This window comes from Cavia porcellus, unplaced genomic scaffold, assembly GCF_034190915.1.
Source record: "Cavia porcellus strain 051 isolate PalLab524CR breed Dunkin Hartley unplaced genomic scaffold, mCavPor4.1 scaffold_15, whole genome shotgun sequence".
NCBI classification, from domain to species: Eukaryota; Metazoa; Chordata; class Mammalia; order Rodentia; family Caviidae; genus Cavia; species Cavia porcellus.
The window spans coordinates 47294149-47315303 of record NW_026947498.1 but is presented as its reverse complement, the minus strand read 5'-3'; the positions used below and the strand labels follow the sequence as shown (position 1 = coordinate 47315303).

At 33.7% G+C, this 21155-nt stretch overlaps 1 protein-coding gene across 2 annotated transcripts in view; it reads right to left on the bottom strand.

The window, feature by feature from the left end:
• Adgrg7 (adhesion G protein-coupled receptor G7) overlaps positions 1-21155 on the bottom strand; it is a 77983-nt gene that overhangs the window by 14640 nt on the left and 42188 nt on the right. For both annotated transcript variants that reach the window (XM_063224839.1, XM_063224838.1), the window contains 3 exons: positions 18783-18895; positions 6562-6905; positions 5644-5734 (listed from right to left, as the gene is read on the bottom strand). In XM_063224839.1, coding sequence (XP_063080909.1) covers positions 5644-5734; positions 6562-6905; positions 18783-18895 — 548 coding nt within the window. The remainder of the gene's footprint in view (positions 1-5643; positions 5735-6561; positions 6906-18782; positions 18896-21155) is intronic.

Here is a 21155-nt window from a genome sequence, read left to right as displayed (position 1 = left end):
TATTGCTTTCACCATCTTGTTTTGACTGATGTTCCTCTATTCTGTTTTGCTTGATAATACCAGGTTCGAAAGTGTAGGCAACAGCTGTGAAGATAGTGGGATTCATTATGACCTCCATTCTGGTTGACTATTATCTACTTTTGAAGACCTGTAATGTCTCCAATGTTTTGGTTTTGCTGGTTTCGTTCTTTACTGTTTTGTTCTATTTTATTATAACTAATGATATAGGCAATTCTATTAGAGACAGCAGGAGGCATTATGGTAACCATTGTTGATCACCTGGTATTATGCTTTTACATTATCTATTATGTCCACCCTTTTGATTTGACTGACTCTGTTCTGTTATGTCACATTTGGTTTTCCTCTCTTCCAAAAAAGTAATAAGAACTGTGGGAGCAACAAAACCCAAAATGTGTAATTGTCATTGTACAAAAGAGAGGAAAAGTGCTCTAAACAATATAACTGCATGTATATTTAAGTGTATAAGATAGATAATGATATTACTAAGTTTTGTTGGATCATTGAACAGAACTGTTTGCAGTCTCACTGTTGGAATGTCCACTTTATAAGCTTTAATTTTGTAACTTGAACAACTATTTCTAAGATGACAATATGTAATCCATTAACTAGTGATTTCCTACTGTTTTTTTTTTCTGTAAATCTGTATAACTTGTACGCTTTTTCTGCTTTTTTTTTCTTTTTCTCCTTAAATAAAATTTAAAAAATGTAAAAAAAAAGGAGCAAGAGTAATTTGTCCATCAACAGCAGAATGTATAAGACAGATACAGTATTTTCATGCAATGAAAAACTACTCAGTTATAAAGTAAAATAAGGCTCTTGTAGGTAAATGGATGCAACTGGAGGTCATGCTCATGGGTAAAATGGTTTACACTCATACACTGGAGCCCTAGTATAAGAAACAGAAGAAGTTAATGGGATCCAAAAGCAAAACAGTTATTGTAAGAGTGATTGGGGAGGAAACACCTGGGAGGAATAGTGGTAACTGCTGTTAATTTCTTATTGTCTTTCTTAAACTCTTGAACAATTTTGTTAGGTTTGGCTTTGTTCTGCCTTGTTAGATTTTTACTATCTGAAGATATGGGCAGCTATTTAGAACATAATGAGATGTATTGTGGTAATCATGGTTGGTTTCCTATTACATTGTTTTGAAGTCTTATAAATGTTTTCATTTGTTTGTTTAATTAGTTTTATTGTTTTGTTTGATTTTATTATGTGTCATGGTATGAACAGCTATTTTGTAGAAAATAAGACATCATGGTAGCCATTGCTGATTTCCTATTATCTTGTTTTCAAGTCCTATTATGCTTTTGTTCTTTTGTTCTGATTGGTTTTATTCTGTTGTGTTTTATTTGATTTTATTATGTGTGATGTATGGACAATTTTATTGAGGAAAATGAGATATAGTAGCCTTTGTTCATTTTGTTATCTGGTTTTGAAGTCCTGTAATGCTTACAATCTTTTGATTGGCTTTATACTATTTTGTTCTGTTTGATATTATTGTGTGTGACGGTATGGTCAACTTTCTGAAGAAAACAAGAGTCACTATGGTAGCTAATGTTGATATCCTGTGGTCTTGCTGTGAAGTTCTGAGTTGCTTACACTGTTCTGTTCTGTTTTGCTTTATCCTGTTTTTTTTTTTGTTTTATTCCCTTTAAAATAAAAATAAAATAAAATTTTAAAAGAGCAAGCAAAGACAGAGAGAAAGAGGACAGTCCAACTGTACTGGATAAGTGTAGATTTGCCAAACATTAAACAATTAGTAAAATATTTCTATGAGTCTAAAACTATTTAGATTTTGAAGATAAAAATGATAAGAATTACTATTTGTGGTACAGAGTGTGTGTGTGTGTGTGTGTGTGTGTGTGTGTGTGTACATCTCACTGACTTCACAGTAATATGGAAACCTAGAAAGGACATCAATTTGGGTACTGATTTCCATCAGGAGTTGTACACTCATATTGATCTTCACTCCATCTATCCCTGTATTACATGAAAAAATAGATACTTGTGCTGAATTTGTTCTTGTGATATCTGTTATGGTTTACATCTACATGTTCCCCCAGTTTCGTGTGCTCAGAGGTGGGGATTTGAGGTAGTATCATCAATGGATTACTTAACTTATAAATTTATGTCTAAATGTGGTGTTGAAAGGTAAAGCCTTTTAGGAGGTGTTGAGTCAGTGGCAGTGTGGCCTGGGAGGATTTAACTTCATTCCTTCTCTCTTGATCTCTCTTTTCTTCCTGCTGCTATGCCAGGAGCCACTTCTTTGCTGCCATACAGTTCTGCTGTGTCACCCTGCCTTAGAGCCAGTGGACTATGGACAGAAATCCCTCAAAACCTGTGAGCTGAAATAAATCTTTCCTCCATTAAATTGTGGGTGTCAGATATTGTGTTCTAGTTGAGAAAAGTGACTAAAACAACATCCCATTTCTTTATTATTTTGAATGGAATAATTCAAGCTTTGGGAAATAGAATATTGAAGAAGGCTATAAGGAGATTAACTATTGTAGCTATGGAGTGGGGCTTCTAGGGATGGCTGGAAAATCATAGGATGGATGTTGATCTGAAAAATATCTAAGGACCCCAGATCTAGAGAGTATCGTAAGTGTATCATAGGGAGATTCCATAAAGCCAGATTGAATATATGTATCTTTTTGACATATATGATAGATAAACAGTATTAATTGGAGTTAACATTGCTGAATAGTGATACTGTTATGACAAAGAAAAGGAATTTGTTTAAGAATTTGAAGAATAATGGTATTAAATACTTTCTGAATTTCTTGTAGAATTCAGCAATTAAGCCATTTTCTTATTGGTAAGTTTTTAGTTACATTTTCAATTATATTGACTGATATTAGGTTATTTAGAATTTTATAACTTTTGGTAATTCATACATGTCTAGTCCATTTCTTCTGTTTTTCATCTTATTATAATATGAGTTTTTGAAGTAGATATTGATTATCTTCTGGATTTCTGCAGAATCTGTGGTAGTTTAATCCTTTTAATTTATAATTACATGAATTTGAGTCTTATTTTTCCATTTTTTTGATAATACTGATTAAAGGTTTACCAATTTTACATAATCTTTCTAAGAACCAACTCTTGAACTCATTAATACCAAAGGCAGAGAAAGATCCAATCAAAAAACACAACTACATGACAACCTCACTCATAAACTTAGAGGCAAATCAATAAGACTCTAGAAACAGAATGCAGCAAATCATCCAGAAGATTATACACCATGACCAAGTGGGATTCATTCCAGAAATGCAGAGTAGGTTCAATGTACACAAATCAAGAAATATAATACAGTGCACTAACAGAGGAAAGTATAAAAATCACATGATCATCTCAATAGACAAGAAAAAGCATTTGACATAGTCTATCACACATTTATGATAAAATCCTATAGAAATTGGAATAGATAGTCCTTATTCCAGCCTGATAAAAAGCCATCTATTACACCCACCAACAGTAAACATTATACTAAATTGTCCAAGTCTGAAAGCTTTCACTTTAAAATCAGCAACAAGACAAGAATGCCCACTAGCACCAATTATATTCAATAGTTCTGGAAACGTTAGCCAGATCAATTAGACAAGAGAAAGAAATAAAAAGAGTAAAGGTAGAAGAGTAAGAAGTTAAATTATCATTATTTGCACATGATATGACACTTTACACAAGATCCTCAAAATTCCACCAAAAGCCTTCTAGATTTAATAAGAAAATTCAGTACTATAGCCGGATACAAAGTCAACACTCAAATATCAATAGTCTTCCTGTTCCCAAATAAAAAACTCACTGAGAGAGAAATTAGGGAAACAACATGTTCCAAAATAGCATGGAACAAATGAAATATCACAATCAATCTAATAAAAGATCGTACATGGAAAAGAACAGTATTTTGAAACTGGAGATAGAAGATGATATCAGAAAATGCTGAAGAACAAACATATTGAAAATGGCCATACTCCCAAAATTATTGTTCAGATTTAACACAATCCAGATCAAAATACCATTAACATAACTCACAGAAGTACAGAAAACATTCCTAAAATTCATTTGGTAACAGAATATATCTAAAATAGAAAAAATAATTCTGGGCAACAAAGACAAGGCAAGGGAGGAAGGCGTGTATCAAAATCCCTCACCTGAAATTACACTGTAGAGATTCAGTGCTAAACACAGAAAGAGTACCAGGGAAAAAAACAGACCCAAGGATCAGTGGAACACATTGCAAGATGGAGAGACAACTCCAAATACACTTAGTCATCTATCTTTGATAAAGGGACCAATCACTTTTACTGGAAGAAAGATGGTCTCTTTAAGTGGAGCTGGAAAAATTGACTTTGCACATGCTAAAGACTAAAACTAGAGCCATATCTTTCACAATTCACTAAACTAAAATCAAAATGGTTCAAAGATCTAAATATTAAAAAAATACTAAAGATGTTGAGAATAAGTAGAACTCTTGAAGATGTAAGGATAGAACAAATCTCCTCGTGAAAAAAGCCTGGATCACAAGGGAAAAACTACAAAACGTCAACAACTGACATCTCATTTTACTAAAAATCTTTTGCACAGCAAAAGAAATCACCAAGGGAGTGAAAATACAACTCAGATAGTTGATAATAAAAACATTTTAGTCAATTGTTGCTCAGACAAAGGACTATTATCTAGAATATATAAAGAATTGCAAAAAAACTATACCTCTCAAATTTAAAAATGGGCATCAGAGATAAATGCACACTTCTCAGATGAGGAAGTACAAACAACAAATAAATACATGAAAAATGTTTAATATCACTGGTCATTGGAGAGATGAAAATTAAAATAATGTTGAGACTCCACCTCACTACACAAAGAATGGTTATTAAAAAGAAATCAACCAATAATAAATGCTGGTGGGGCTGTAAGGAAAAAGAAACTCTTCTTCTTGTGGGAGTGTAGATTGGTTCAACCACTGTGGAAATTGGAGTTGCAATTCTTCAGGAGGCTAGGATTAGAGGTCCCATATGACCCAGATATTCCCTTTCTTGGTATCTTACCAAAAGAATTAAAAGCATCATACAACAGCATTATACCCACACCCACATTTCTAGTAGCACAGTTTGTAATAGCTAAATTTTATAAACAACCTAAATGTCCATTCATTGAGGAATGGATAAAGAAGATGTGGTTTTTAAAATACATAATGGACTGCTACTCAGCCATAAAGAAGCATAAGCTTGAGACATTTCTAGCTAAATGGATGCACCTTCTTTAGTGAAATAAATCAGACATGTGTTTAAATGTTGCATCATTTTTCTGGTGTGAGAAACTGAAATTGTAAATCAGAACTAAAATATATAATAGATATTGTGAAATAGGAAGAAATTGTTCAGAATGGAAGAGAACCAGAGAGGAAATAGGGGGAAAGGAAGATAGGTAAATTTAAACGTGAGAAAAGAAGGACAAAAAGGGAATAGAACAATGTAAATAAGGAGAAGGAAACGGGAGAAAAACAGAGAAATCAAGGTATATCATGTTCAAGTACTAATTCCCTATGATGAATGTGATTAATATGTATATATAAATTGTTAATAAATTTAAGTAGAAAAAATAAAAATGTAAACTCACATTTCTTCTTGCCGATACTGTAATTCCCAGCATGAATAACTCTGAAAATGGACAGTTAGCATTGTGACACCCACTATTATAAGTAGGACTCCTTGGTGATAAAAAGAGGTACAGAATTAATAATTTATCCAGGACTAAGGTTAATTATAAAAGACTGCGAGTGAATTATACATCTGACCCTTTTCAGGATGTATTGTTCTTTGCACTATGCACAATAGACTAACTGATCCACTGATGTAGGGCAACAATAGACATAATTTTTTCCTGTTTTCTTTTCCTTTAAAGTGTTGGCTCTACTTACCAACCCTATACTATTTCTGATTTCGTTTTAATTCTTGCCATCATTTTCACTATTAAATGTCTTAATTCCTGTGTCATTTGAAGTTTAAATTTTTATGTCATTTTGTTGGAAATAAAAGTTTCAGATAATTTTTCTCTATAAATCATGATTTTTTTTCTGGAAATGTTTAAAGTTGGTAGATCTTAAGTAAATAGAGACAGTTTAAAAGTTACTTTGTTTGTTTGTTTTCTGAAATGGGCCTTCATATATATTAGGCTTTAAACTTGTGTCAGTTCTCCTGCCTTAGCTTCCTAAGTGCTATTACAGGCTTGTACCACCACATCCAGCATTAAAAGTTAACATCTTTAACTTATCTTGTGATTTATCTAATACACCTTCTCTTGATTATATTTGCCTTCTTCATTGGAGTTTAAACTACTAGACAAAAAATATTCTTAGAGATTGCTCTGCTCCCTACTCCCAAGACCTTGCATGGCTAAGCTTTCATTAGATACCTATTTAAGTAATTGCAATAGCATTAAATTTCTCTATATAAATTATGTTAATAAATTAGTGAATAAATTATAAATTATGTTAATAAATTATGTTAATAAGGTAGTGAAAATGCATACACTTACCCCATCCAACTACTGTGACAAAAAGGATGAAATGTTGAGGAAAAGCCTTCATGGTCCTAATTAGAAGGAAATAGATCTGTAGGGCACTGAGTCCATGCCACATAAATGTCGCTAACAGAAAATAGTGCAGTAAGGCAGCAATTGCAGTGCAGGCTGGATTCAGGATGCAAACAATGCCATCTGTGGGCATTTGATTATTATCAGAGTCAGTATTTGTACTACGATCATTTGCCTTCAAATTCTTATTGGAGTTTTCAATTCCAAACACAAAGAGAAGGTTGAAAATCAACATTGATGCACACAGACTGACCAGCACCCAGGTTACTGAGGTTTTTCTGACTTTCCTGAAAATAAGTGAATATTTATATTAAATTATAACAAACTACAGAAAAATAATGGGTTGAAAATCAACACTGATGTACACAGATTGACCAACATCTAGGTTACTGAGGTTTTTCTGACTTTCCTGAATATAAGTAAATATTTGTATTAAATTATAACAAGTAAACTACGAACAAATAAATTCCCTTGAAACTGTGAGGGAGTGAAGGAATATTACTTTCCCTATCACATCAGAAAAGTGTACTCTGTTGCCAAGACCCATGCAACTCTGTGGTTCTTTCGGTTAAGGACTGTGATAGGATGAGAAAAATTAGAAGAGACAAAGCTGGGGTCAGGTGAGGCCCTTACCCTCCTGTTGGGAGGAAAGTTACGACTCTTCATTGCAGGGTTGTTTATTTATACAATTTAGCAACTTAATGTCACATGACACACTGTTGTCCTAGCAACCCACTGTTCAGATTGTCTTGGGAATAAGTGTTCTCTGAGCTTAAGCAGCTTCTTCAGGTGGTTTGCCCCCACAGCTGTTTTTGTTCTTGGGATGGTCATGATCCAACCTAGCATGTGTGCTCACTATCCAGCTTCAATGGCCATCAACACTGTTTTTAATCTCATTTCCATAAACTAATTAGTTACATGAAACAGATTGATATACACTCTCTTGAAGCTATGTTCTGATCAAAAGAGGTAGCTAATCTCCAAAATGGCCCCCATGAATCCCAATTCCCAGCATTTATTCACTTTGTAGTCTCCGGCCAGTCCTGTCTTGTATCTTGATTTAACTAATAGATTGCAATAGAAAGTCTGGCAGTCAGAACTGACTTGTCCATTTGTTACAATAATGCTTAGGATCCACAATACTTTCATGGCACATAACAGTTTTAACTTTCTTTAAAACTAGGGGAAAAATAGTGTGAACATTTAAGCCAAAAGCATTAATATACCAATGCAGTCATAAAATATAATTTTTAAATCTTTTTTAATGAAAAAAGACCCCACAAAGGCAAAAATGCCTTGACCTGCAAAAACTCATAATATAGACCTCTTGATAGTTTTTCCGTTGTGACCTTAGGGTTTCTGGGTGACCATAGAAAAATTCTGATCACTCAGTTAAAGAAAGCATGTGGGAGTGCTCTGAGTATATAGAAAGGAAAAAAGAACCAGTTGTCCAAGCATTCTGGGACCAGATAAGTTGGCATCAACCAGCTTCCATCTGCAGTTTCCTGGAAGATCCCAAAAAAGCCCAACAGAAGAATCATCAAGCTGAACTAAATGAAGTCATAGAATTATCAAAGAAAATAATTTGTAGTTTGAATATACTAAATTTTAGGAATTTGCATCCATATACAAGGTTTTTTGCAGAAAAGACTATAGAGTTACTACACATTAATAGGTGAACCATGCTTGAATGTAGAGTAAATTCAGATTTTTTTGCCATATATTATTTTAAATCTCTTATTAATTTAAAAAATTCCAGAAAAGTAATTTTAAATAATTTTATATAATAATGTAATATATTTAAAACAAAATAATGCTTAGCTTATATTACATTCAAAGAGTAACACTAGATTAGGTAAAATATTTATTTTATGAGCTATTGCTACTGATGCTTTTTTAAAAAGTCTAATTTGAGTACACTTAAAATTACTATCTCTTTGGTTGGCTTATATGTAACAAAGTTACATGTGTCTGTTGTGGGAGTCCTCAGAACCTTTTTCCATCAAGTATAGGGACTAACGCACCAAGAACTACACTGAGAAATTTTCAGTTTGTCAGATGGTTTGTATGTTCTGAATGGTCCAAGACCTGTTCAATGTAAAATATGCCAATATGTCTTCATTTGAAGACATAATTTCTAGGTGCACTGTTATTCAACACTATTCATTTTTTCTCACAGATACACCTAATGTCTTTGTTCTAAAAGAATATCTGGTTTTGTGCACAGGCTGGTAGACAAAGCAGTATGTGAGTGAGTGTGGTGTGTGTGTGTTTCTGAGGGTTGAAAGCAGGCCATTGGCATTCCATTGCAATCTGAAAAAACAATAAACACAGTGATACAAAATTTTGACTTGTGGGCCACTGCTGATGAGGGGACAGCCAGACTCCAGCCTTTTCTTCTAAGTTAATGCCATTCACAGACTGCAAGAATTCACCAAGAAGCAAGCCCTCCTTGCAAACCAGGGCCATTCATGGGCCACAGTGGGAACAGCCAGATGCCGGCCTTTTCCAGTATATGGTCTGGGAAACAAGAAGAGCCAATATCCCCACCCCTTCTCATAAGCAACCAGCTGATCCAGAGAAACACAGATTGAGATGATAGCTATTGAGGTGAAATGCAATTTAATGATTGTGGTGTTTGGTGTTTCATTGCCTTTGAAGGTCAAGAGTTGGTGGTCTGATCATTTAATCAGGGAATAATGGTATGCAGTGTGGCATCTATGGGAATCTCCTGAAGATGGTAGCCATTGTTAATTCCCTATTATATTGTTTTGAAGTCCTGTATCATTTTCATTGGTCTGTTGGGTTGGTTTTGTTCTATTTTGTTTTGTTTGATTTTGATATAAAGATGGCATGGGCAGCTATTTCAAAGATAGCAAAGATAGATATATTATGGTAGTCATTTTGGATTTACTATTGTCTTGTTTTTACTGGTCCTTTATTGGCATTCATTGTCTTGTTTTTATTGGTTCTATTCTGTTCTGTTTTGTTTGATTTTTCCTATGTTTGAAGGTATCTGCAGCTATTTTGAAGATAACAAGAAGCAATATTGTAACTGTTGTTGATTTCATGTTACTTTGAAGTCCTATGTCACTTACACTGGTTTGTTTTGATTGCTTTATTAGTTTTGTTTTACTTGGTTTTATTCCCTTTAAAATAAAATTTAAAAAGTAAAACTGCTTAAGTGAGGTTTACAATACTCACAAACTTTTTAAAATGATACAAAATTTTGAAACAAGTTGGTAGTACAGTAACAATGGTTAAAATGTGTATTGTTGTTTTCAAAGTAGTTCATGTTACAAGATATAGGAATGAAAAATTGATCAAATGTTATAAACACAAATCTTTTTTCAATGAACTAACAGAAATTAGTAATATAACTGTTATCTTAGTTACTTTTTACTCATCATTGAAACAAAATACTTGATGCCCAAATTTAGGGAAAGATTTATTTTTTATAGTTCTTGGAGGTTTCAGTCTATACTCAGTTGGCTCAAAGCATGGTGGCATGGTGGGGCTACCATTCACAGCCACTGAAAACAGCAATGTGCAAACCAGCAAAAGAGAGAGAGAGAGAGAGAGAGAGAGAGAGAGAGAGAGACAGACAGACAGACAGACACCTTCTTCCCACCATTACATCATATGCTGGCTTCACCCTTAGGTGAGTGTAGCATTAATACCACCAATCTAGACAACAAACCAATCACAAATGCTAGATTTGGTCGAGTCCATAATTCATGAGGCTCGGAGGCCACTGACATAAACCATGAGAACTGTCTGTCTTACTATATACGTATTTTTACATACATATTATACAAGGGGATTTTGTGAGTGCTACTAGAGTGCAGGTGACATGTATACAATATAAGGGAGGGAAAGAGACTTGCTCTTCCCCTCTTTTGCTCTTGTTGCTTTGCTATCTTCTGCCACCTTGAAATGTTGCTCGTGTGCCATGCCATCTAACTTGGAGCCAGCTGATTATGGACTGAAACCTGCACAAACTGAACTAAATAAACCTCTCCTTCCTCAATTTTGGCTGTCAGATATTTTGTCTCAATAATGAGAGAAAAGTAAACAAGACATATGGTGTATTACACTTTTTCATTTGCATACATTCAACCAACTCTGCATTCCTAGGATGAATTCCACTTAGTGATGGTGTATAATCTTCTTGATGATTTACTGCATTCTGTTTGATAATATCTTATTGAAGATTTTTGCATCTATGTTCAATAAGGAGATTAACCTTAGTTCTCTTTTTAGGTTTGGTCTGTCTCTAGTTTTGGCCTGATACTTGCTTCCAGAAATGAGTTAGGGAGTATTGCTTCCCTTTCAATTTCATTATAGAGTTTGAGGAGTATTGGCATTAAATCTTCTCTAATTTTCTTGTAGAATTCAGCAATGAATGCATTAGTATCCAGGATTTTCTTTATTAGATTTTAATTATATTTTCAATCTCATTAACTGATATTGAGTTATTCAGAATTTTTATGTTTTCTTGATTCAGCTTTGGTAATTCATAGGTATCTAGGAATCTTTCCATTTCCTCTGTGTCTTTCATCCAATGAGAGTAAAGACTTTCAAAGGAGGTGTTGATGATGTTCTAAATTTCCAGAAGATCTGTAGTGATTTTGCCCTTTTCATTCCTCAGTGAATAAATTTGAGTCTTTTCTTTCCTTTTTTAAATAAGGTTGGCTAAGTGTTTATCAATTTTATTCTTTCAAAGAATCAAATCTTTATTAATTCTTTGTATTGTTTTCTGAGTTTCCATTGCATTAAATTTTGCTCTGATCTTTATAATTTCCTCCCTCATATGGACTTTGGGTTTGTCTTGCTCTTCTTTTTCTAAAAACTTGAGGTGCAGCATTAGACTGTTTATTTGTGCTCATTATGTTTTCCTGATGTGAGAATTCACTGCTACAATATTCACTCTTAGTACTACTTTCATTGTTGTATCTGCATTCTCCTTTAGTTGTAGATATTATTTAAGTTCTTACTTAATTTCAATCTGTTGGCTGCTTAAGAGTGTGTTATTTAATTTGCATGTGTTTGTGGATTTTTTGTAGTTTCTTTTGCCATTGATTTCCAATTTCATTGCAGTATGGTCAGATAATATTCGTGGGATAATTTCAATTCCTTTGTATTTATGTAGTTATGCTCTGTGGGCTAGTATATGGTCTATTTTGTAGAACATCCCATGTGCAGCTGAGTAGAATGTGTGTTCTAATGATATTGGATGTAACACTCTATAAGCATCTATTAAGTACATTTGTTCACTGGTTTGAATCAGTTCTATTACTTTTTTGCTAATGTTTTGTCTAGTTTATCAATTTCTTTGTTACAATAGGATAGTAAGGCCTCCTGTTACAAAATTGTTTTACTGCCCATTTGACTTTTCTTTTTTTAAACTTTATTTTAAAGAGAACAAAACTAAATAAAATGAAACAGAATAAAGCCAATAAAGGCAAAACAGTGAAAGTGATAAAGATATCTTCAAAACAAGATAGTAGGAAATCAACAATGGCTACTATATCTTGTTATTTTCAAAATAGCTATCCATATCAAACATATCAAATAAAATCAAACAAAACAAAACAGAATAAAACCAAACTGAACAAAACAATGAAAATGATATAGGACTTCAAGGCAATAAGAAATTAGCAATGGCTACCATAAGGCCCCTTGTCATCCTCAAAATAGCAATCTAGACCATCAAACATAGGCATGTAAAATTAACCAAACAATACAAGAACTAAGTCACTTCTTTACCTCAGTTGTAATCTTTTCAGAAATTTCAGATGTGTGACTTAAATTTTATTGTGTCTGTATCTCTTGAACGTGTTCTCTGTGGGCTAGAGGTTTGATATTGTTTGTATTTTTCTTCTTCATCTTGAAATTTTCCTGTGTTCCTCTAAATCAGCCCATTGCTGCATCATGGTTGCTTCCTGAATTGGCTGCCAGTCCCTCAATGTAGTGTGTTGGAGCAGGCACCTGGGTTCCTTTGATCCAGGGTTCCTGGAGTGGTGGAGAGGCACCAGGTTGTAGTTCACCAATGCCCTCCTGATGGTGATGGGACCTCATGGTGTGGCTTCTTCATTGAGCCTGAGCTGGGTTTGCTGGATTTCTCTGGGCCACTAGTGGATAGCCTTGGAGTGTGGCTTTTTCCTGTTAACTCCATTTGTTCACAAGTTTGGTTCAGCTATGATATTTCTTTGCTGAATTTCTGTCCAATTGATCTGTCTCTCTGTGACAATGGAGTATTGTGATCTCCCATTAAACTGTGTTACTGTTCATTTTAGTTTCTAAGTCTACCAATAATTGTCTTATATAGTTGTATTAGGTGAACATGTATTTATGATTGTTATAACATTTTTGCTACCTCTAGATTTCTCATTGACCTCAGTCAATCTTACACTATTCTTCTTTGCTTCATCTAGTACATATTGGATTAATTTCTCATGGTCTGTTGCTATCTTTCTTTTCATGATCACTAGCTGTAATTCTTTCTTAAATATCTGAAATTATATCCTTTCCTTCCTTCAGTCTGTTTTTTTTTTTTTTTTGGTTGGTTGATCTTTTGTTTTTGTTTTTTTGTACCAGGGGTTGGACTCATGGCCTTGCATCTGCCAAGAAGGCACTTACGCCACTGAGCCAAACCCCCGGTCCATTTCATATATTTTCAGGGCTGGTTTTAATCTTGTGGATCTCTGTTTGAATCTCTTTTGTGGATTTCATTTCTTTCTTATGTTGGGTATTTTTTTGTATTTATCTTTTTCTAAGCTCATCTATTCTTTCATTTGTGTCTTCTCTAATATCTTTGATTTTAAGCACCATTTCTTTTTTAATTTTTTTATTTTAAAAAGATTAAGATAAAAGAGGACATAACAAAACAGATCAGAACAGAACAACGTAAGCAACGTAGTGTTTCACCACAAGACAACCTAACATAACAGTAGCTACCATAGTGTCTCTTCCCTTGAAATATTTGAGTATACCTTCATATACTATAATATCAAACATAACAAAATAGTATAAAACCATTCAAGAGAATGAAAGTATTACAGGGTATTCAGAACCAACTAACATAAAATGAACAATGGTTACTATATTCTCTCCTTATCTATAAAAAATTTGTTTATACTATCACACATAAATAAAATTCAATAAGATACAACATGTTAAAACTGATAGAGCAAAAGAACAAAAACATAGTAGGACTTCAAAACAAGATGATATTAAACCAGCACTAGCTATTATAATGTCTTGTTTTCTTCAAAATAGCTGTTCATACCATCACAGACAATAAAATCAAACAACCCAGAACAAACCCATTCCAACTAATGAATGCAAACAAAGCAATATAATGCTTCAAAAAAATATAATGAGGAATCATGATAACCATGTGCTTTTATGTATTCTTACCATTTCTTACACTAGGGAGACTATAGAGTATTTATACATGTGAATTTGATTTATTTTGCTTATGAGTATGGTCTCAAGCTGTGTACATTTATTTATAAATATCTCAATGTGTTCATTCTTTATAGCTGAGTAGTACTCCATTGTATAAAAATACTACAACTTTTTTATCCATTCCTCAGCTGATGGACACTTAGGTTGTTTCCAAGATCTGGATATTACAAATTGTGCTGCTATAAACATGGATGCACATATATCACTGTGGTATGATGTTTTCAGTTCTTCTGGGAATATGCCTAGAAGGGGAATAGCTGGATCAAATGAGACTTCCAATCCCAGCTTTTAGAGAAATCTCCAAACTGACCTCTACAATAGTTGTACCAGTCTACACTCTCACCAACAGTGCAGGAGAGTTCCTTTTTCCCCACAGCCTCTCCAGCATTTGTTGTTGTGGGTTTTCTTGATCCTGGCCATTCTTTCAGGAGTGAGATGGAATCTCAGTGTGGTTTTAATTTGCATTTCTCTAATGAGAAATAATGATGAATATTTTTTCATGTATTTATTTGCCATTTGTATTTCTTCATCTGAGAACTGAAGCACCACTTCTTTTTGTACCTGTGAGATCATTTTTTCTATAGTCTTTTTCACTTTTGTTATCACTTCAGAAAGTCCCAGTGTTTGACTTCCAAATTCACTCATCTCATTGAATTCCAGTCCTGTCCTGGGTGGCCTGGAGGTCTGGTGTTGCTGCACTCTGCCTCTGCGTCTTGCAGAGATGTGCTGGATATGGAGCTGATCTTGGCCTTTGGATCTGGGAATTGGGACTGATCTTTTGGTCAGGGGATTTCTCCAGAGTCCAACTGCTGTCTCCTCAATACTGCTTCATATGCTTCTACATTACTGGCCTCAATGATTAACTTCACCCTCCAAAGACACATGTGTGTCTGTGCCCCAGGCTGTTGTCCTGGGTCCTGGAGTTCCTGTTGACCTTACCCTCTTCCAGCTGGACCTACTGTCCAGGGAGATAATAGAGAAGACCCATAACATGAACTCACTGTCTTTCAGTCAATCCCACCATCTGGGATGTAATGGAGGGGTGCAGAGCATGAACTCACTGTCTTCCAAGTGACCTGTCTTTTGAGGTGTAATGTAGAGGCACAGAGTGTGAACTCACTGTCCTCCAGCTGACACTCCCTACAGGGTGTCATGGAGGGGAGCAGTAAATGAACTCACTGTGTTCCAGTCAGCCTAGCATCCAAGAGGGGGGGGCGCTCATTTGATTTTTTTATGTCTATTAGTAATTGTTTTATAAAAAATAATTGTTTTATATAGCAGTGTGGTCTTGTATTTGGTGTATATATGTTTATGATTGTTATCTCTTTCTCTTGAAATTTTCCCCCTCAAGTATGCAGTGACCTTCTTTATCTCTTTTGACAATTCTTGGCTTGAAGTTTACATTGTCTGCAAACAGAATAGCTACCCTTGCTTTTTTCTGAGTTCCTGTTGAATATAAAATTATCTTGCATCATTTTACTTTCAATTTCTTTTTGAGTTGAATATGTTTTTTGTATGCAGCATACTTTTGGATCTTGTTTCTTGATCCATTCTTCTAGTCTGTTTCTTTTGATTGGTGATTTGAGGTAATTTACATTGATGGTTATAACTGATATGTATTGGCTTATCTTTGTCATGGTATTTTCCTGCTGTTGGCTCCTTGCTTTTTTTTTGCCTCTGTTTAATTTTTTGCCCTGATTAGTGATTTCTTTCTGTCATTGTTCTTGGAATTGTGGTCATTATCATTTCTGTCTAGAATATTTTTCTGTATCCTTTGTAGTGTTGGTTTGTTACTCATTAATTTCTTCAGTTGTTCTTTGTCATGGAAATATGTTATTTCTGCATTAATTTTGAAAGGTATTTTTGCAAGGTACATCAATCTCTATTGGAAGTTGTTTCTTTTCAGGACTTGAAATATTTCACTCCAAGCTCTTCTTGACTTGAGAGGTTGTGTTGAAAAGTCTTCCATGATTCTTATGGACTTTCCTTTATAGTTGACTTATTTCTTTTCTCTAACAGCTTTTAGTATTATGTTCTTGGGATGAATTTCCAGAATCTTGATTATTATATGTCTTGGTGTAGTTTAATTTTGGTCATGCTGTTTAGAGTTCTGTATGATTCATTTATTTGTATGTCAAATCCTTTATCCACACTTGGAAAGTTTTCTGCCATTATTTCTGTGAAGACTCTTTTACGATATTTGTGCTATCTTCAGTTTTATCATTGACCCCAGTAAGTCTTATGTTATTGTTTGCTTCATCTTGTAGCTGCTGGGTGGTTTTTCATGATCTTTTGCTATTTTTAAAATATCTTTCTTTTTGCTGTCACTAGCTGCAATTCTTCCTTCAAGATCTGATATTCTATCCTCTCCTTCATTCAATCAGTTTCATATACTTCCAATGGAGGGTTTAATCTCTTGCATTTCTATTTGGGGATCTGTTTCATGGATTCCATTTCTTTACTATGTTTGGCATGATTTCTTCTTTTATCTGTCTTCTCTAATATCTTTGATTTTAAGCATCATTTCTCTTTGTACCTAAGAAATTACTTTTCCTATAGTGTTTTTTACTTTTTTCCCACTTCTGTTGCTTTCATTTCAAAAATTTCCAGTGTTTCATCTATCTCGTTGAGCTCTTGGCTTGTCCTAGGTGGACTGAATATATGGGCTTGCATTTTGCTTCTGCATCTTGTCATTTTCTATATTCTATTTTTTAAATTTTATTTTGTTTTCTATGTTGATGCTTGCCAATTTCTTATGGCAGATTACTTTATTGCCTGTGTTGAGGTTTCCCCAGGACATGTCTGTTCTTCAGGGATGTCCTCTAGATATAAGCGGTTCTTCATAGCTATCCCAAAACACCTACCTTCCCAATTTGTAAAGGATGCAAAGCTACTATTTGGTTTAGCACCCAATCCTTTAGTACTGGGCTGTAGCCATGATTATGACTCCATACAATCACAGTGCTGTCATACAAGGAAAAAACTGATTATAACACATACAACATCCTTCAAAAGTAGTACAGTTAGTAGTAGCAATAGTTTCAATTACAAATTAACTGCTGACAAACTATGGTAACCACTAACCTGCTACTTCCAACCACGAGAGCAATCTCTAAAGTTATATAATAAAGTCAAACATATAACATGTTCTTTTATTCAACAATTTTCTCCTTACTAGCATGACTTTACCCTTCTTCAGGAAAGAGGATTCAGATGGATAGGGGACAGTATAAAATCATGAATGAGATCAAATATAGTAAAGTCAAGTTTAGCGGTCAATGTATAATCACCCAAATTTTGGTACATTGGAGGACTCAAGTGAGAAAGACTAAAATAAAATGTGAAGTAGCAATCAGAAAGAGAAGACACAAAGTTTACTCACTTGAAAATTTAAATTCAAGAAGTAGTTGAGAAAAGAGAGAAAGAGGATCAATAGAAGAAATTGAAAAAGAAAGGTAAGAAACCTAGATGGTGGGAAAAAAGAAGAAAGAAAGAGGAGAACAATAAAGAGAGGAAAAGAAAGAAAAAAAAGACCAGAGAAAGAGAAGAGAAGGTGGGGTAGAAAATCCCCAAAACAAAAATAACCACAAAATTTAAAAAATCGAGTCAGATTACATCCAATCAGATAGAGAAGGAATAATCAATCAAACAGACAAGGAAGAATATAAAAGTGTTGAAATACCTCTGGTATTATAGTTTTGTGATAGTGTCCATGTGAGATCCCAGAAATGTGCTGGGTATGGAACTGATATTGGTCTCTGTAAGTGGGGACTGGGACAGGTGTTCTTTTTGGTGGAGTTCTCCAGAGCCCAACTGTTGGCTCCTTGCTGCTGTTTCAGACCCTCACATGTTGCTGATCTCACTGATTACTCTGCCCTCCAACGCATGCCTGCATCTGCATTTCTGTGGCCCTGCTGTCCTGGGTCTGTATGTGTCAGTGGGTCTGCTCACTAAACATGTATGTGTGTCTGTGCACAAGGCCTGTTGTCTTGGCTCTCAAGATTCCAGTGGGTCCTCCCGCCAAAGACACATGTGCACCCAGGCACCTGGGGTGGGTTCCAACAATTTTTTTGTATTTGAAGTTTTAGATAGGGTGTTACTAAGTTTCTCGCGCAGGGTTTGAATTCATGGTTCCTACTGTCTCAGGTTCCCAGAGCACTGAGATTACCCAAGTACAACATCAAACCCAGCTCAGACAGAGCTTCAGTAAGACCCAAGTGTTATGTTCAATCCTGGAGATTTAGTGGTGAAATCAAAACAACATGATGATAAAATCCGAGGATGTCATTGTCTCCATAAATTTTTATGTTGGTAGAGAAAAGAGATAATAAGCAAATAAAATAATAAATGAACAATATTACTTTCTTTTACAATGTAAACTGGTGGATATGTTTCTATTCAACACTAAGTAATTTTGTTATTTATGATTTGTGGTATGACATTCATTGTACTTAAAAACCTTGTAACTAAGTGAGATGTAACTTCATGGCCCTTGCCATAGTTCTAAGTTAGATATTTGTCTGAGTGTATTCCTTCACTTCTTGAGGTCTGAGCATCCTATTCAATAAAATGATCAGGTTGAACTGTTCCCTTTTACTTTAGAGTCACTATATTCTGATGAGACTATTCCCAGCACAAATTATACCAGAGTAGCAACTTCTCTTGTGACAAGTATCTCTCTCACCTCTTACCTGGTAAAAATCTGAAATATGATTGTGAGAGCCAGTCCAGCTATAGACAGTGCACATCCAATAAGGGATAACACATCTAATGGTTCAGCATATTTACAATTCTTTTTGAAAGTCTGAAAAATAAGTTGATTCATTAAATAACCATTCCTAAAGTGTCAATTAAATTCAGCATTACAAAGAATTATTGTAAACCAAATAATTACAGTTATTAGATATCTTCCTTGTATACATTTTTGATATCTTTAGAAATGAAGTAAATTAACCCATTGTCTCTAAAGGACATTTACATGAAGAAGAAAACTTGAGAACAATTATCTAACCAATTCAGGTAGAAAAAAAGTATTTTTCCTTAATGTCTAAAAACAAAGTTATTTGGATTACTGTTACTTCATTCATTATATTATTTTCTGTGTCACTATAATCTAAGTACACCTAAACAAATACATTAAAGTTGCAAAAATATTTTATTATTAACACTAAAAGATTTTTGTATGATCCTGTTACTTTTAAAGGGCTTTTTACTTATGTTTAATATGTATCTCTCCCATAACATTAGTAAATATGTATAGAGAAATCCATGCCATTGAATACATACTCAGAAATCTGGAAATGCAGTGATAATGCTCCTAAGGTGTATAATTTTTTGCTTATATGTATTTTTTATTTTTTAAAATTCTTGAAATTAAAAATTCAATTTACACTTATTTGTATAACATGAAGATAAAATATAAACATAATAAAAGTATATGCTCCTGTAAATTAAAAAAATCAATTTATAATTATATGTAAAATGTGAATACCTAAACATAATAAAAGTTATATGCTTCTGCCTACTGCCATGTACCTCACATCATTCCCTCCATTTTAAAGTCCTATCTTCTTTTCAGAACTTTTTAGGACAAATATTGCATAAGCACCTTGTTCAAAAATATGGAGGCTTGTTAACAATACATAATTGTGCTTGAATTATGATTCTAACTTATCATATATATTTTTCTGTATTTATATTCTATTTACTAAGTAAACATACTTTATGCAATAGATGTGTACTACTTTTTAAAAATGTATACTACTTATATAGAGACAAAATAAAAATAACTTTATTTGAAAACTACAGATGTTTATGTTATTGTTTGTGTTCATTTTACTACATAGTTGCACACAAAGAATTATAAATGTCTAGATTTTAGAAATCTTATAAATGCTCCACTCACTCAAAGTCTACTGTAATCCCATATCAGGTTACAATTCTGACTTTTAAGGCAAAGTTCTGTTCTTTGATAATCTATGTTGTATTAGTATGTTCTGCTGATCACCATCCTAAATATGGCTACAGAACAATCACTAGTCATTTTAAAACATTTCAAACTCTAAACTAATTACAAATATTTCTAGGTAGACATTGTGGGCTTACTAAAAGAGAAGAAATAGCTGAAGCATACTAAGAAAAAAATGTGAAAGAGAACTGTAATAAAATATTCTACGTTGGGCCAGGGATTAAGCTCAGCAGCATAAGCGCCTGCCAGGTAATTGCCGGGTTGTGAGTTTGATCCCAGAAACTATATATATATATATATATATATATATATATATATATATATTATGCTGTATCATTCATCATCTATAGTAGTCTGAGCTTCAAATAGCTAATCAATGATAATATGATTTTATACTTTTTTATACTTTATACTTTTTATACTTTTTTATAATCAAAAAGTTAAAATTTCTCAGGAAGTTTGAGACAGGAAAATTGCAAGTTCAAGCCCCTCTTGGACAACTTAGTCATTTGATGAGACTCTGTCTCAAAATTTAAAATATTTAAGAAAAGCTAAGGATGTAGCATTGCAATCCCAAGTACCAAGACAGTTACAATTGTGGTAATTAAAATGAAAAAAAACCCCTATAATTATCTCAAAACCATTTAAGGCAAAGTTCTGTTCTTTGATAATCTATGTTGTATTAGTATGTTCTGCTGATCACCATCCTAAATATGGCTACAGAACAATCACTAGGAGTGAAAGCATTCATCTGTCCCTGATATCAATAGCTCTTAATAAGGCAGAAGACAACATATATATATATATATTTTTCCATCTATTGCATGTTGAAATATTTTACCAACTACATAAGCTAATATTTTTCTTTTCCCAAAATAATTAATTCCTGGAAATGGAACATAGAAGAGACCTACAGCTTACAGGGTAAGTCCAAGAGGTGAGTTCACAGCTTGACTCAACTGTTATCAATTACTTGCACAGATTAATTTTGCAATTAAAAGTCTTAAGGAATATGTAGAGAAGCTACAGGGGAAATTTAGTGATTTTAAGACCTAATCCTTTTATCTTTAGTAAAACTTAGTAATTCTTATTATGA